General features: G+C 54.1%; 1 protein-coding gene across 1 annotated transcript in view; it reads left to right on the plus strand.

Moving 5' to 3' along the window:
- The window catches only part of AJAP1 (adherens junctions associated protein 1), a 36,152-nt gene extending 23,248 nt beyond the window's left edge, over positions 1 to 12,904 (plus strand). The window contains exons 3-6 of the mRNA XM_017831216.1: positions 272 to 359; positions 1,908 to 2,150; positions 3,330 to 3,460; positions 8,243 to 12,904. Of these exons, the coding sequence (XP_017686705.1) occupies positions 272 to 359; positions 1,908 to 2,150; positions 3,330 to 3,402 (404 nt within the window). The 3' untranslated portion in view covers positions 3,403 to 3,460; positions 8,243 to 12,904. The remainder of the gene's footprint in view (positions 1 to 271; positions 360 to 1,907; positions 2,151 to 3,329; positions 3,461 to 8,242) is intronic.
- Positions 12,905 to 14,323: the final 1,419 nt, after the last annotated feature.

A 14,323-nucleotide genomic window follows, 5' to 3' on the forward strand; every position in this document is an offset into this window, starting at 1 on the left:
TTCCGTCCCGGAGGGGAGACGTCTTCACTTCTCTTCCGTTCTTCGTGCCTAATTCGGGCTGACAAGGAACATACTTGAGAGGATAGGAAATGAGGAGCCTGGCTTACAGATCATTTTGTGTAAGGCAGGAGAGAGGATTGCAGCGCCGCTGCCGGGGGCTGCGCGTGGCTGCACACCGGGAAGGGCTGGTGGGGGGCTGTGCAGGGCAGGGGGCTCTTCTGGGGTCCCCTCAGCTCCCATCCCCTCTCTCTCTCATTTCTTCTCTCCACAGGTCTGGCAGTTCATCAGATAATCACTATTACTGTGTCCCTCATCATGGTCATAGCTGCGCTGATAACAACTCTTGTCTTAAAAAATTGGTAAGGTCCCTCCTGCTCTGCTTGGCTTGGGGGGTGGTGGGGATGGGAATGCCATCTGTGTCCAGCTGTGAGTGCCAAATCCCCTGGCACCCGCTAGGATGGCTTTGGAAAGGCATTGCAGGGAGAAATGGGGGGTTTATACCGAAACCTCAGAAGGAGGTTGGTGTACCAGGGTTCAGCCATGCCCCTGCGGCTCCCTGACCTCTCCCCGCCTGGCTGGTGGCTTTGGGTCCAGCACATGGCTGGGGTTGGGTGGTCGAGTCCCACGTAGGACACATGTGCATCACCACTGTGGGGCTGAGCTGTGGTGTGATGGCTCCTGGACAGGTCAGAGCCCTGTGTTGGGCCACAGTGGGTGTTCCCAGGACCTGCCCGGTGCTGCCAGCAGCAACTCTGCTGCCTTCCCTAAGCAGCTTTGATGCTGCTCCTTAAATCCCCAGCCTGGCTCAGCAAGAAGCAGCTGCATCTCCTGCCCTTCCCTGGGATCCCAGGGATGAAAGGGCACCTTCGGAGCCCCTCGGGTGCCGTGGTTTGAAGCATGCCCCATCCCCCAGGGCGCTCCTGTGCTGTTCCAGCTTCATTTGCTCCTGTTTATTCTCTCAGCGTGGCTGGGCGTATGGCAAAATAGGTTAGCTTTCGCTCCAGGCGCTCCTCACTTTACCTATTTTCCCAGGGAAACTGGCCTACTTTGAGGTCAGCGTTGCTGGTGTAGCGACACGGCTGCAGCGCGGGGCTGGGGAGAGCGGCCGTGCGCTCCTGCCAGTGGCTCTCTCCTCTGGCCCAGCCTAGCTCTCTGTGGGTGCTGCAGCAAATTGATTCCTGCAGCCAGGAGGAAATTAGAACACCAGGTTGATGAGGAGCCCGCTGGCTCCCCAGATGAGAGGAAAAGCTCTTTGCAGGGCTATGGAGGCATCTCCATCTCGGCAGAGCCATAACTCGGTGCAGCAACTGGCCCAAACTGCTGAGGTTCTGGCCCCAGAGCTGAGCGTGCTTTGGGGCGAGCTGGTGACGCTCCCTCCTGGGTCTCAGACAGGATTTACTCCACTAAAGCTCCCTGGTCGTTGCAGTGTTTCAGTGAAGGAGCAGGGAAAATAGTTTATAAAACACTTGTGGGATTTGTCTCCAGTCGCGGCGGTGAGCAGTACGAGTCATTGATCCGGCTGACCACGGCTTGGCAGAACAGCTCAGTAACTGCTGCTGAAGCCAAAAAGGGGAAAAATAAATCCAGTGAGCAGTGTAGAATAGAAATGGTTTATAGAAAGTGAAATTGGGAAATCACCAGAAAAAATGCCCAGCAGGGAAGCGCAGGCAGCACCCAGGTGTATCCCAGGTGGAGAAGCAGCACCTGCCAGTTTGCTCAGCTCTAACCAAACTGCCTCAGTCCCTCACACCGTGTGTTGGGTGACTCTGGGCATTGCTGGTGCAGGGAGGGCCGGTGCTCCAGGGCAGGGCTGACCCACATCGCACACCCTGGCCCCAGATGGACGGTTTTTAAGGTCCCTTCCAACCCAAAGCATTCCTTGATTCTCTGATTGTCTCCCCATCCAGCTGCGCGCAGAGCGGGCGCCCGCGGCGCAACAGCCACCAGCGCAAGCTGGACCAGCAGGAGGAGAGCTGCCAGAACCTGACCGACTTCGCCCCCGCCCGCGTGCCCAGCGCCCTCGACATCTTCACCGCCTACAACGAGACGCTGCAGTGCTCTCACGAGTGCGTCCGGACCCCCGTGTCCGTCTACGCAGAGGACACGTTGCACTCGCCCGGGGATTACAAAACCACCTTCAATGGAAACAGGTGAGCTGGGTGCCGTGGTTTCCCAGTGGGTTGGGGAGCGTCGTCCCAGTCTGGTGATGAGGCTTTGGTGCCCAAGGGCAATGCCCCAGGGGCATGTGGCAGAGCCATCTACCTCTGGCTCACAGTGCTCACCTGCCCCGTAGCTCGGTGTGGGACTGGCCCCCAGGCCCCTTGTCCTGCCAGTGGGGCTGGGTAGGTGCCTCAGCAGTCCCTGGCCCCACATGGCTCGGCGAGCTCCGGCAGTGCTCAGCACCACACGGTGTGTTCAGTTCCCAGCTGCTGCTGCCAGCATGTAAAATGCCACTGGATCCATCTTCCAGCGCCTGTGCTATCTCCTCAGTGGCATCAGCAGAGCTGCCGGGCTGTGAACGAGCAGGTGATTAATGGAGGAGCAGGCGGTGGGAGCCAAATGAACCCTTTGGCTGCCATGAAATAACGGCACGTTAACAAGGGGCGTCGCAGCAGCTCCGGTGCGGTGCAAGGGACAGAGCCATGCTCTGCCTGCCCCTCGCCTGCCCAGAGGGAGGGGATCAGGAGTGATGGGGTTGGGCTCCCCATGCCCCAGGCTGGCACCAGAGCCCTTTCACCAAGTGTGGTTTTATCACATGGTAAATGTGTGTCCCCATCAAAGGCAGAGGGAAAGCCGGGAGGAGGGTTTTAGTGGAGAAAACAAGCAAGTAGTCCTCCAAGCAGCCTGGTGGAACCATGAAGTGCATGGTATCCACAGACTGTGTCTGCCTGCCCCAAGGACAGGTCTGGAGCCAACAGCTTCACAAACATCTTCTTAACCAGCATCTTTTGCATGTGCATGGGATTGTGCTGGTCCGCATTTTCCAGGGTATCCCCAGACCTCGGAAGATGGAGAACTGGCAGGGATTGTCACACCATTTTGTTGGGTGTCCACCTGATTAGTTTGATGTGAACCCCAGCCAGGTAACAGAGGATGCCTGTGTTCTGGCTGGCAGGGATCACAGCTTTTCTGCCATCCAGGGATATTCTCTGGGACCCTCTGGCCCTGAGCACTTCCCAGCAGCCTGGCAGACCCAGGCCCATTCAAAGCATCACTCTAGAGAGATGTTATTTTTTCCCCTAAAAAAGCTGGTTTTGCAGCAGGCCACCCCGGCTTGCTCCGTGTGTTACGTACCAGCGTGTACAAGCCCCTCTTTCTGCTCATTGCAGACCCTCTTCTTCTGACCGGCATCTTATTCCCGTGGCCTTTGTGTCTGAGAAATGGTTTGAAATCTCCTGCTGACTGGCCGAAGCCTGTTTGACTTCTGGGGGCAGGGCAGACGCCAGCGGGCTGTTTCCTGGTACGTACCGCGCCCCTCGTGTCCATCCTGCACCCATCCCACACCCATCCTGTGCCCCCCACCGTGCCCATCGTACCTTGCCTGGTGCCATCCTGCCACTTGCACTTCCTTCAGGGTGTCAGACTCAAGCAGGGTGGCTCACCTGGCTGGGATGGCTGACACCCTGCCATGGGTGGGGCACTGAATGCCAAATGGCTTTTCCAGGGAGATTAATTGCAGACAGGCCACACTAGCAGGTGGAGACTGGGATGGATGAGCAAAGGGTCCCTGGGGCAGCCTTGAACTTCAGCCTGATCCCATGGTTCCAACCCACCTCTAAAACCTCAACAAGCCGCAGTAATTTCCGTGCTGTGAAATGGCCTGATCTGTAATTAACCTCTGGTGGCGTGATGGACAGCCCGCCTCACCGGAGCCACCCGGCCACATGCACACTCCATCAGTACCTGAAAGCTCATTTGGTGCTGTTTGCTGTCATAAACACTTCCATGCTCACTGCTGGGGTCCTCTGCCTCCTCACCCTCCTCCTCTTCCTTGTCCTGCTGCCAAGCCCCCCCTGCTCTGCAAAGCCAACCCTGCGTGTGCAGCCCCAGCAGCCGCTCACACCTGGGGAGCTGCTGCGACCAAAGGAGTGCAGGGATGTTGTTCTGGTTGCAACAGTACAGACTTAGGGGATTTTCTTGTCTTTTGTTGAGTTGGCTCGAGCCATTTCCACCTCCTTGTGTCACTTCTGAAGGTGGCACAGCCGATAGTGGTGGCAGGAAAGCAGTTAAGGGTCTGTGTGTGCCAGCTCGCCATGGGCAGTGGTGCCCGCTCAAGCCACCCGCTCAGGTGAATTAATTGCTCTGTCCCAAGTCCCTGCTGTAATGAATCATATATTCAGTGTAAATGAAATTTCCAACCTTCCCTGGCTGCAGCTCGCTCGGAATAGCCTGTTTAACATTATGCACAGCTATTGAACACAGAAATATAATTAGATTAGAATGGAAGGGAATAAAAAGTTAATGGTCTCGGCTGTGCTGGGGCTAGCAGTGTCTGGGCAGGGCGGGTGAGGTGTGTGCTGGCACGGCGGGGTAGCGAGCAGGGGTTTGGCTGGCACTGCCCTGCTGCCCCCCTGGAACCTCTCAGACAAAGTGGCTTCACTAGGGAAGGTTAAAGGCTCTCACTCCCCACCTGTTGATGTGCTTGTTTTATTTCTCTGACTCTTTTGTCGTGGCTGCTGTCTCATGGGGCAGAGGGCGAAGGAACCCAGGTGGGAGCTGATGCCAGGAGCAAGGGCAGCAGGAGGATGAGCAGGGAGGTTCTGCAGGGAACACCAGTCTCAGAAAGAATGGCAATAACCCCCTGTGCCTGCTCCTGGGCTGCAGCCCAGGGGTCCCACTCTGACAGTGACTGGGGCTCTCCAAAGTAAGTGCAGATGGAGAGAGCAGGGAATTCTGACCGGGAAAGCTGGGAATGCTGGCTGGGAGAGCCAGTGCTGCTGCAGTGGGGGCGAGGGCAGGGTGCAGTTCATTCCTACAGATCCTGGCATTTCACGTTCAGGTTCACCAAATTGGGGTGTGCCTTTTCCACCCTCAGCTTTGTAGTTTGGAATGTCTTTCCATCAGCTTAAAGTGTATTAAGAAAAAGAAATAACACACAAAACAAGCCAGCTGCACTCAGTGCATTCACAGCTCTCACGCCTCAAGTCCAGGGAAGGAGAAGGAGCAGGTCAGAGTGCTGCCGCTCCCACCCGAGGTCCTGTGAAACCTCAGGCCAAAGACCGTGCCCTGGCCATCTCCATATGTTTCTTTAAATAGCCTGAAGCCATTCCATTATGCCTTATTAAATCCTTGAAATTCTCATTGACCTGTTTTCATGGAATCCATAAAACGCGCATTGACGCGCTCTGGAAAAATCTATCCGTCTTTTACCTGGAGCATTAGCTCTGTAATAGCGTTTCAATTACACATACAATTCTGGAAGCTGCTGCTTGGTTTCGTTAAGGATAACAAAACAAGATTAATCCAAAACCTGTTTTCTGCACGTGTATCTGTGTGTAGGTGTGTTTACACTAGGGTGCTTCTGGAATACATTTGCATAAGTGGTACATCCTGGTCCAAGCCAGGTGCCCGTGGGAAATCCCTCAGGTGAAATGAACGCTCCCAAGTTTCACATGTCGCTGTGTAAAGTGCAGATGGCGTTAAGATGAGCTCCCTGCTAGGCTGTCCCTGCCACCGTGGTTGCCTTGTGCTCTCACCGGCTGCCAAGTGCCAGAGGAGCAGTGCGATGGAGGGAAGTGCTGGAGGAGTGGAGGGATGGAGGATGCCTTTCCAGCTCTTGAGGAGAGGCTGGTGGACAAGGAGATGCAGCTGCTTGGGCTGCGCTGCTGCCGGAGGAATGATTGTTTCCTGGCTGGTGTTCACAGCCACAGCAAGGTCGCCTGAAGGGGACAGTTGCCATTGACCCACTGCACCTCAGCAGAGATGGAGGATGCTCTGGAGCATGTGCAGCTTCCTGGCTGGAGGGGCTACATGTGGCTTCCTCCTCCCAGTCCCTTTCTTCTGGTGTTTTACAAGCTTTAATTGACAGCACTTCACATCTCTGAGCTGTCTGATAGGCAGATTAGCGCTCCCAAAGGTGTGGACCTGGAGCTGGAAGCACAAGGCGGGCAGCGTGGCCAGGGACAGGGAGGGATGGACAGAGGTACTGCAGATGTTTCATCGAGATGAGCACTGAGAGCCCAGTTGGAGTTTAATGTGAACTTCCCATCTGACAGTCCCTCAGCCTGGCGTGAGGGCTGACCTCTGTGCTGTCCGACTGGCAGCCTGGCCTTGGAGGATGCTGATGGCCTCGTCAGGCTGGGCTGAGCAGTTGAGGCAGCCAATGTCAGGGATGGCGTCTCCATCCCAGAGAGCTGCAGGCAGCACGGGGCTGTCAGGAAATGTGGTGAATCTCATATAATTACACAGTGAGCAGATGTTGAAGCTATTTCCAGGGTCAGATTCCTCCCGTGCCAGCAGGAGCGATCGGGAGGGTTCCTGTGCCACTGGCGCGGGCCCTGCCGGGACACCGGCGCTCCCGCACGGGCACTGCCGCCCGCGGCAGGCAGCTGGTGGAGCTTCATGGCAGACTGCCTGTGCCAGCAGCCGGGCCCCAGCTCCTTGGTGGATGTCACACCTGGGTGGATGTCACACCTCGGCAGCTATTCCTGCAGGCACAGGGGCCGGCCCATCCGCAGCAGCCCGGGGTAGCTGCAGCTGTTGTGTCGTCCCAGGCTGCGTAGGTGAGGAGTGAAGCAGTCAGTGAAAGCACTGAGGAATTACCTGCAGGGAGGTATGAGAAGGAGAACTCCCTGTGCCCTGGTGCCAGCAGTACTGGAGGACACACAGCACCCAGGCAGAGGCAGGAGCAGACGATGTTCTGCAGAACGACAGGTGACGTTTGCTGAAGACTTGAGTGGCTTTGGCCAGGCACCACAGCGCAGGGTGGCTGGTTTGGCTTGATTTCATCCTGGCTTTGGGGCTTTCTGAAATGAAGTTTGAGATTCCGCATTATTCTTGTCCTTAATCCCACTCTCTTTGACTGAAAAACCCCATGGAATGAGATTATACAAAAATCTGTAAGGTTGATCAAGCGCTGACCTACTTTGCACAAAGAGGCTATTTGGGATACAATACCAATTGTACCTCCTGCCATCACACGTTAACCAGTGCTCACCCAGAGCCACAGGATGTTTGGCACTGATGGCAGGGAGGGGGTGATTTGGGACCTGGCAGCTGTGCTGATTTGGTGACATCGGCCTGACCCTGCCCTGGCACGAGGTGGTGAGAGCTGACAGCATTGTGTGGTAATGCCAGGCTTGAACACGGCAGCAGCTGCCGTGATGGCCCCGTTCTGCCTAACAACAGCAAATGGTTTGTGTTAACATTAACAGATAATGAGTCATCATAAAAAATCCCAGCTTGTCTTCGGAGGAATAACAGCAGTCCCAGCACAGCCCCGGCGCAGGAGATTAAGGACTCTGGAAAATCTGTCTCGCTAATTAAGACTCCGGGGTTGTTCTTGGAGATGGTGTATGTTGGGCATCTTGCTTAAAAATAGTGTTGGAGAAAGAGCCCTGGGACAAAAAGCACCCTGCATTCTGAGTGCTGATCCCAGCCAGGCAGAGGGCACAGCGTGGATTAGGGATGTGTGTACTGAGCACTGCTGTACGGGGTGTATGTACCTGCTGGCAGCTGTCTCAGGCACACCCAGCGGAGCTACAGCACATTTCACTGCATGGAACAGCACAACACAGAGAGCAAGTGGCTGCACACTAATGATGGGGGGTGATTGTCTTTGTACTGAGGGTCCGAGATTGCACACGGAGACATCTTCCAGTAGACAGTAAATAAATAGCTTAAGGACTTCAGTAGGATCTCTGATTTGGTGCTTAACCAATTCCCTATTGATTCTTTAGATTTAACTTTAGCAAATTTTGTTAGTGCTTGTCATCATCTTCTCGTCTGCCAGAGCACTCACTGCTCGTGGCCTGAGTATGAGAAGCTGCAGAACACAGGGATCACTGGGAGTAAATCTTTTCCTGGAGAAGGCCACAAGGAGATAGAAGTAGTGCTCCCAGGTCCCCAACACAGACTGGCAGCTGGTGAGGAGGAGGAGGAGGATGTCACTGGTACCCCACTCCCTCTGTTCCCCACTCCCCCAGGATGCCACCACGGCCAGGGCGAAAGAGGGAAAAGCCCCCAATTGCAGTGCAATTCCCTGTCATGACTTAATCTTTCTTTTTCTTCTCGTCCTCAACAGGATTCCATTGGTGAACCTGTAAAAAATATAAAAAAATAATGGGTTACCTGTACCTACCATTTCTGTTTACCAGTAGGAGACTCAAAGAGCAGCGTTCTATGGGCCAAATATATTTTTATAAAAATGAACATGCCTATAGGTAACTGCATTGTCAAGGAGCACGGTTTTGGGAGGAGAGAAAGGAAGGTGTGTGAGCAAAGAATCCCGTGGAGGAGGAGGAGGAACTGGCGAGGGACGAAGAGGGAAGGACTGAGCGCCTGGAGCCCGGCCGTGGACGGTGACTCTGAACCTGTGCCAATAATACCATTATGTGCCATGAACCGATGCAAAGACTTTGTGAGGAGCCGTGTCAGCAACGCCTGGAAGCGTCGTGGAGGATGAGTGGGGCGTCTCTTCTGGTGGGGTCATCCATTCCGGTCCATACGCGTACATACATATGGTATATGTAGAGAGAAAATATATATATACACACACAAACACTTTTTGTACTGTAGCAATTTTTGAAGATCTTAAATACTCATTTTTAAAGAAGATGTCATGGGCTAAAAGTCTCATTTCTTTAACACGCATCATGCAAACCGGGTGATCTGACGTTTTCTACTTTGGCAGCTTGTCTGTCAGCCTATATGTGTATATATAGGTAGACATATATACATATATATACGTGTGTGTGTATGTATAGACATATATATGTATGTATACATATATATATATAGTTTTGGTTCTTTTTGGAAATGCTTTTCCAGCGTGGTGACGTGACTGTGGTGGGGGACGGCCGGGGCTGCACTGCTGGCAGGGAGCAGGGGAGGAGCTTCCCAAAGACCATCTGGAACGCAGCTCAAGGCAGTGGTGAAGGTATTTCCAGGCTTCTGTATCCAGATACATCATCAAGGCCAATAGGAAGAAGCTGGAGAGCTTGTGCCTGCCCCATGTCCAGAGCTGAGATCCCCCCCATGAGAGGGGTCTGGGCAAGGTGGGTTTTAGGGGTGGACTTCCAAAAGATGGGCCTCTCTTGGCACAGGAGACAAATTTTGGCAGTGGGATGTGGGAGTCTTTTTGGAAAATGGCTTCTAAATAGGCCACAGCACCAAAGTTTGCTCAGCCCTGTTTGAGAAACAAGAGGAAGGAGCTTGTTGCCTCCTGCCCCAGCCCATAGCTGTGAGATTGAGGGAGCTTCTTCCCTTGCTCTCCTGGTCTTGGCTGGCTCTGCTGTGGCAAGAGAAGACACAGTCTGCTGTCCACAGTCCTGGGTGGTGTTTAATGGGATTTTTTGCCAGGGAAGCACAATTCTGCGGGTTCCGATTTGGTGTGTTGCTCTAGAAAGACACCCATGGCCTGGCCAGCTCCTGCTGGGGTGGGTGGTGGTGGTGGATGCTGACTAGGATGCCAGCTGACCCTAAGCCCTCTCTCCAAGTCTTTCCATGGAGTTGGGTGCTACTGTGTTGTGCTGCACATCAGACACCAGGATGGGGCTCGCTCGGGTCCCTTCGGTGTTAGGTGGGTGAGAACGACAGCAGAGATCAGACCAAAGTCCTCCAGTTCTTTTTGTAAACTGCCCTTGGTAAATACTAGTGTTTTTTTAGAATTGTCCAGATCCACATTTCTACTCCCCTACTAATTACTCAGCTCCTTTTCTTTATGATAATGAACGTGCATTTAAAAAAAAAAGTAGAACCCTGTGGTGTTGCGCAAAGCCACGCGTGCGGTCTCTTGTTCCCATGTCCTTTTCTGTCCTTTTCCCATGGAATTGCACAGTCTGGATTATTTTTCCTGAATTTTTGGATGCTGCCTCGGACAGAAGTCTTCCTTGCCAGCCCTGACAATTACCTGCAGACTTGAGCCAACCATCCCCTGGGCAGAGTGGGGTCTCCTGGGTGGCTCGTATCCAGCTCTCCAAAGCCACTGGATGCCTCCAGGGAGGAGGGGAGACAGTGTTTTGCTAGAGCAGTGACCCCCCAAAGCTTTACCCTGCCCTGGGAAAACAGGAGGAGTGCCTGCCCTTGGAAAGTGTGGAGTCTGGGCGACTGCTCCAGGGTCATCTCAGTGTCCTGGGGCTTTCCTGTGGCACTGGTGTCAGTGGTGCAGGCCCTGCGAGCTGCCCTCACTGGCACAGGTGTTGGGTTCTCCTCCTTTTTGTGACTTCATGGTAATCCATCTGCTCCAGCTTGGAGCCACGTCCCTTGTGCTTCTCCCATTGATCTTCCTATTTATTTCATTCCCATGGGTATTCCGGTGTAATCATGATAGCAGTAGGACATGAAATATATCTCAGCTCCCTCGTTCCAGGGCGTTCGAAGCAGTGTTCTGCTTCTGCATGGATGGAACCTGCTGCCTGCAGGGAAGTTGTCAGGCAGAGCCGGGGCATGGCAGGGTGTTGCGGGCAGCGCCAGTGCCAGCGGTGGTGGGGATGGGGATGGAGAGGCAGCCGGCTCATGGAGAATTCCCTATGGAGGTGGGGAAGAGGAGAGGAAGGAGTGTGTGTGTGTGTGTGTGTGTGAGAGAGAGAAGGAAGGTGACTAATTGTGACCCCAAGGACAGGAGCAGGTTTCAGAGGGCAGGATTTGCCCAAGCTTCCCCCACAGTCTGCAGCAGGACACATCCTGGTCACCCAGAGCTGAGCGGTGAACCAGGGAACAAAAGTAGATGCACAATCTTCCCTTATTTATAAGGACCAACAGCACTTGCACTTTATCAGAGGAAGCCTCCCCCCATGCGTGCCAGGCACACGGGGCCGCTGCTGGGAGGAGGGAGAGGAGGAGCAGAAAGGACATGGCCGGAGCTGCTGATGTGGTGATGTACAAGGCAGGGCCCAGGCATCCCAAGGTCTTGCACAGTGAAGAGAAATGAACTGTGGTGGTTTCATTCCCTCCTATTGATGAAAGCCAAAAAATAAGAAAGAAATGAAAACAGAAAGTTGCATTTCCATGGCATAGTCTGTTGATCAGATCTTCCCACCGTGGAAAAGCAGGGAAGCGTGATGTTCTCGGACATGCTCCCTCAGGAGCTGTGTCATATTTTGGGCACATCATCTCACCCTGGGGTCCTGGAAGCTTGCAAAAAGAAAAGTTTTGCTCCTTGCTTTGCTGTAAGCCCCCAGCCCACTGCTGCTTGCTTCTTTTTGGTTCATTTTCCAGATTCCTTTGCCCCTCAGTTGTCCCTGAGAAACACACCATGGCAACCAAGAGGCTGCCACGTCCCCCAGAGGTGTCATGGAGTGTCTGTGTGTCACATGTGGCTCTGTCTTAGAGAGGCAGTGGTGTGGGATGAGCCACCCACAGCAAGGAGACCTTGGCTCTCCTTGGGCTCTGCAGCAAACCCAGGACTCTCCTCCCTCCAAATCCCTTGCAAACGCTGAGCAGGAGCCTCAGGACGTGGTGTGACGGCAGGGGCAAGGGCTGCGGGCAGAGCCGTGGGCACCACTGGCACCAGTGGGCTCTGTCCTGCACCAGCTGAGCTGGTTTGGGACTACAGGTCCGAGCTCCCATGTCATGGCACCTCCGGGCAGGGTGGGCAGGGTTTGATCCTCAGTCCCTTGGTCTTTGTAAGCCGGGGTCTCCCCAGGGCAGCATCACCCCACGGCACCCCAGGCAGGGCCAGTCCTGGGCGGCCGCCTGTCTCTCCAGATCCGATCGTTTACCTTCACTCTGTCTTCCCAGCTGGAGAGAGGGCGGCCGGTGGCGGTGGCGTGGAGGGGCTGTGTGGGTGCTCCGTGGGGTCATCGGCACCGAGCCCACCACGAGGTCACCACAGCGACAGCAGAGCCGGCGCGGGGGTGGATTTCAGGTTACCTCTTCTCCACTGGCAGCTTGTTGCAAAGGAAGGTAGTTCAGCTCAAATGGTAGTTAAATAGTAGATATTCTACACATATTATATATTTTATAAAAAAAAAAATTAAAAAATAAAATAGAACAAAAATATATCTATCCTATCTCAGCCCGCCCATTTCAGGATGAATGTGGTTGGAATTTTCGTTCAACCAGGTATGAAATCTGTAAGTGATTTTTTCAAAACCAGCAAGAAATCCCTCGCCATTTCCAAGTCCATGGGTTTGGTCTCCCGAGCTCATCTAACGCTTCTCACACATTTTTAAGAATTACTCTCAGCATTTGTAGGTACATTTTTAATAGTGTCAAGAGTGGAGAAAATATTTACTTTGAATAAAGTATATGTTGCACAAAAATGAACACTAAGGGCACAGATTTCTGACCCAGATTCTTCTATTTTAGGTTCCGAGGGGTTTATTTTTTTGTTTGATAGGACATGTACAGCGAAGTTTACACTTTATTTTTATTTCGCCAAAAACCCGTTTTCTAACATGAGGACAGTTTTACTTTGTAACCGGTTTTGCATCACCGAGTACTTCTTTCTTTTCCTGGGAAAATCCCACACCGGGAGGGGCAGCCGGCACGTCCGGGTGCGGTGCCGGGCCAGCCCAGCGCCGGTGGAAGCGCTGCCGCCTTTCGGCATCGCGGCCGCTCCGCGTGCCCGCGGCATGAGCTGGGGCGATGCCAAAAGGACCTTTTTCTTCCCGAGTGGTTTTTAATTTGTCTCTGTCCGTGGAAGCCGTGTATTTGGAAGCACTGTAAATGCCCCCCTGTCCCCTTGCCCTGTGTATATTTAGTACTCTGATGTTGCTATTAAAACTGATATGAGAACCGCGCAGCCGGTGGTGACTGGGTTCGTCCGCGCGTGGCTGCGGTTCCTGGGGAGGGGACGGGGTTGGTTTGGGGTCTAGAGGGACTGACCCATCAGCAAGGAGTCCACGTGCTTCCCTGGGGAAATCCCCCTGTCCCCAGCTGTGCAACCCTTGGGTGAGAGGCTGAGAAATGGCCCTGCCTTCATCCTGGGAAGAGGGTCTTGTACATCCCCTCGGGTCCCCTTGAAGCCCCCACCTCTGCACCCTGCAGCACTGGCAGGAGGGTGATGGGTCCCGAGGCTTACCCAGCACCCCTAGGGCTCAGGGGGAATTAATTAAGTGTCACTAATGATGTTTTAAACAAACAGCTCTGCTATGGAATCACTTCACCCAGTTACCTCTTTTACCTGAGGAGTCCTGGCTGTGAGCAGGTCCCTGTTAAGTGATGTCTCTGGTTTGCACGTTGGGTGTGACACAGGTGATGATGGTTCACAATTGAGCTGGCCCTGCAGCTGTGCAGCCACAAGCTGCTCGATGGACAGATGGACAGACGTGGGCACCGGGCAGCACGAGGAGGGCTCATGCCAGGCAGTAGGGACAGCTCCCATAGCCCCTTGTGCGCTCACAGCGTCCCCCTTCCCCAGACCACCATGGGACAGCACAGCTGCCATTCCTCACAACACCATCTGACCTGAAAAAGGGGGGAAAGCCTTTCTCAGTGTCCATGTTGGCTTTAAAGAGGGATGACCTGGGAAGACAGAGCTCAGCACAGCCACCTGCCACTCGCGTTCCCAGGCTGCGTCAGGAGCTTTTCCGCAGTGCTGGGATCCTCTGCAGCTCTCTCTGCCAGACCAGCACAAAACCAGGACCAGGGATGCTGCCCAGCCCCAGCCCAGCCAAATCTCAAAAAGCTCCCTTCTGCAGGAAAATATATAGGAAAATGGGGAGGGACAAAGTGAGATGCTCTTCATTTAGGGCCAAATTGCCAGTTTAAATCACCGTGACAATGTGTACAAGCGAACAGGATGCGAATGGCCTCAGAGCTGCATATATCAGCCGGAGAACTCTCTTCATTTCCAGATGCAAGTGGGATTTCAGGGCATGAAATACAGTGTTGGGATCTCATTCCTTTCCCTGATATTTATCACAGCCGGAAACGTACTCACCAGCCTGAGCTGTTCCAAGTGTCACTGCTGGGAGCACAGAGGAGAAATATTGTGCTGAGCCGTGGGAGAGAGACTGGGGGGGACGACAAGGCGAGCGGCCAAAGAGGAGAACCAGCATCCCTGCTCCCTCCAGCACCCATCACCCCAGCGTGGAGCCAGGAGCATCCCCTCCTGCTGCCCACCCCACCATGCACCGAGGGCCAGGGCATGGCCACCACACACTGTGCCCTGGGTTAAACGGTGCCACGAGTGGTTCCCGGGGCTGGAGGTGCCATGACA

The sequence above is a fragment of the Lepidothrix coronata genome, unplaced genomic scaffold (genome assembly GCF_001604755.1).
Source record: "Lepidothrix coronata isolate B3197 unplaced genomic scaffold, Lepidothrix_coronata-1.0 Scaffold188, whole genome shotgun sequence".
Lineage (NCBI taxonomy): Eukaryota > Metazoa > Chordata > Aves > Passeriformes > Pipridae > Lepidothrix > Lepidothrix coronata.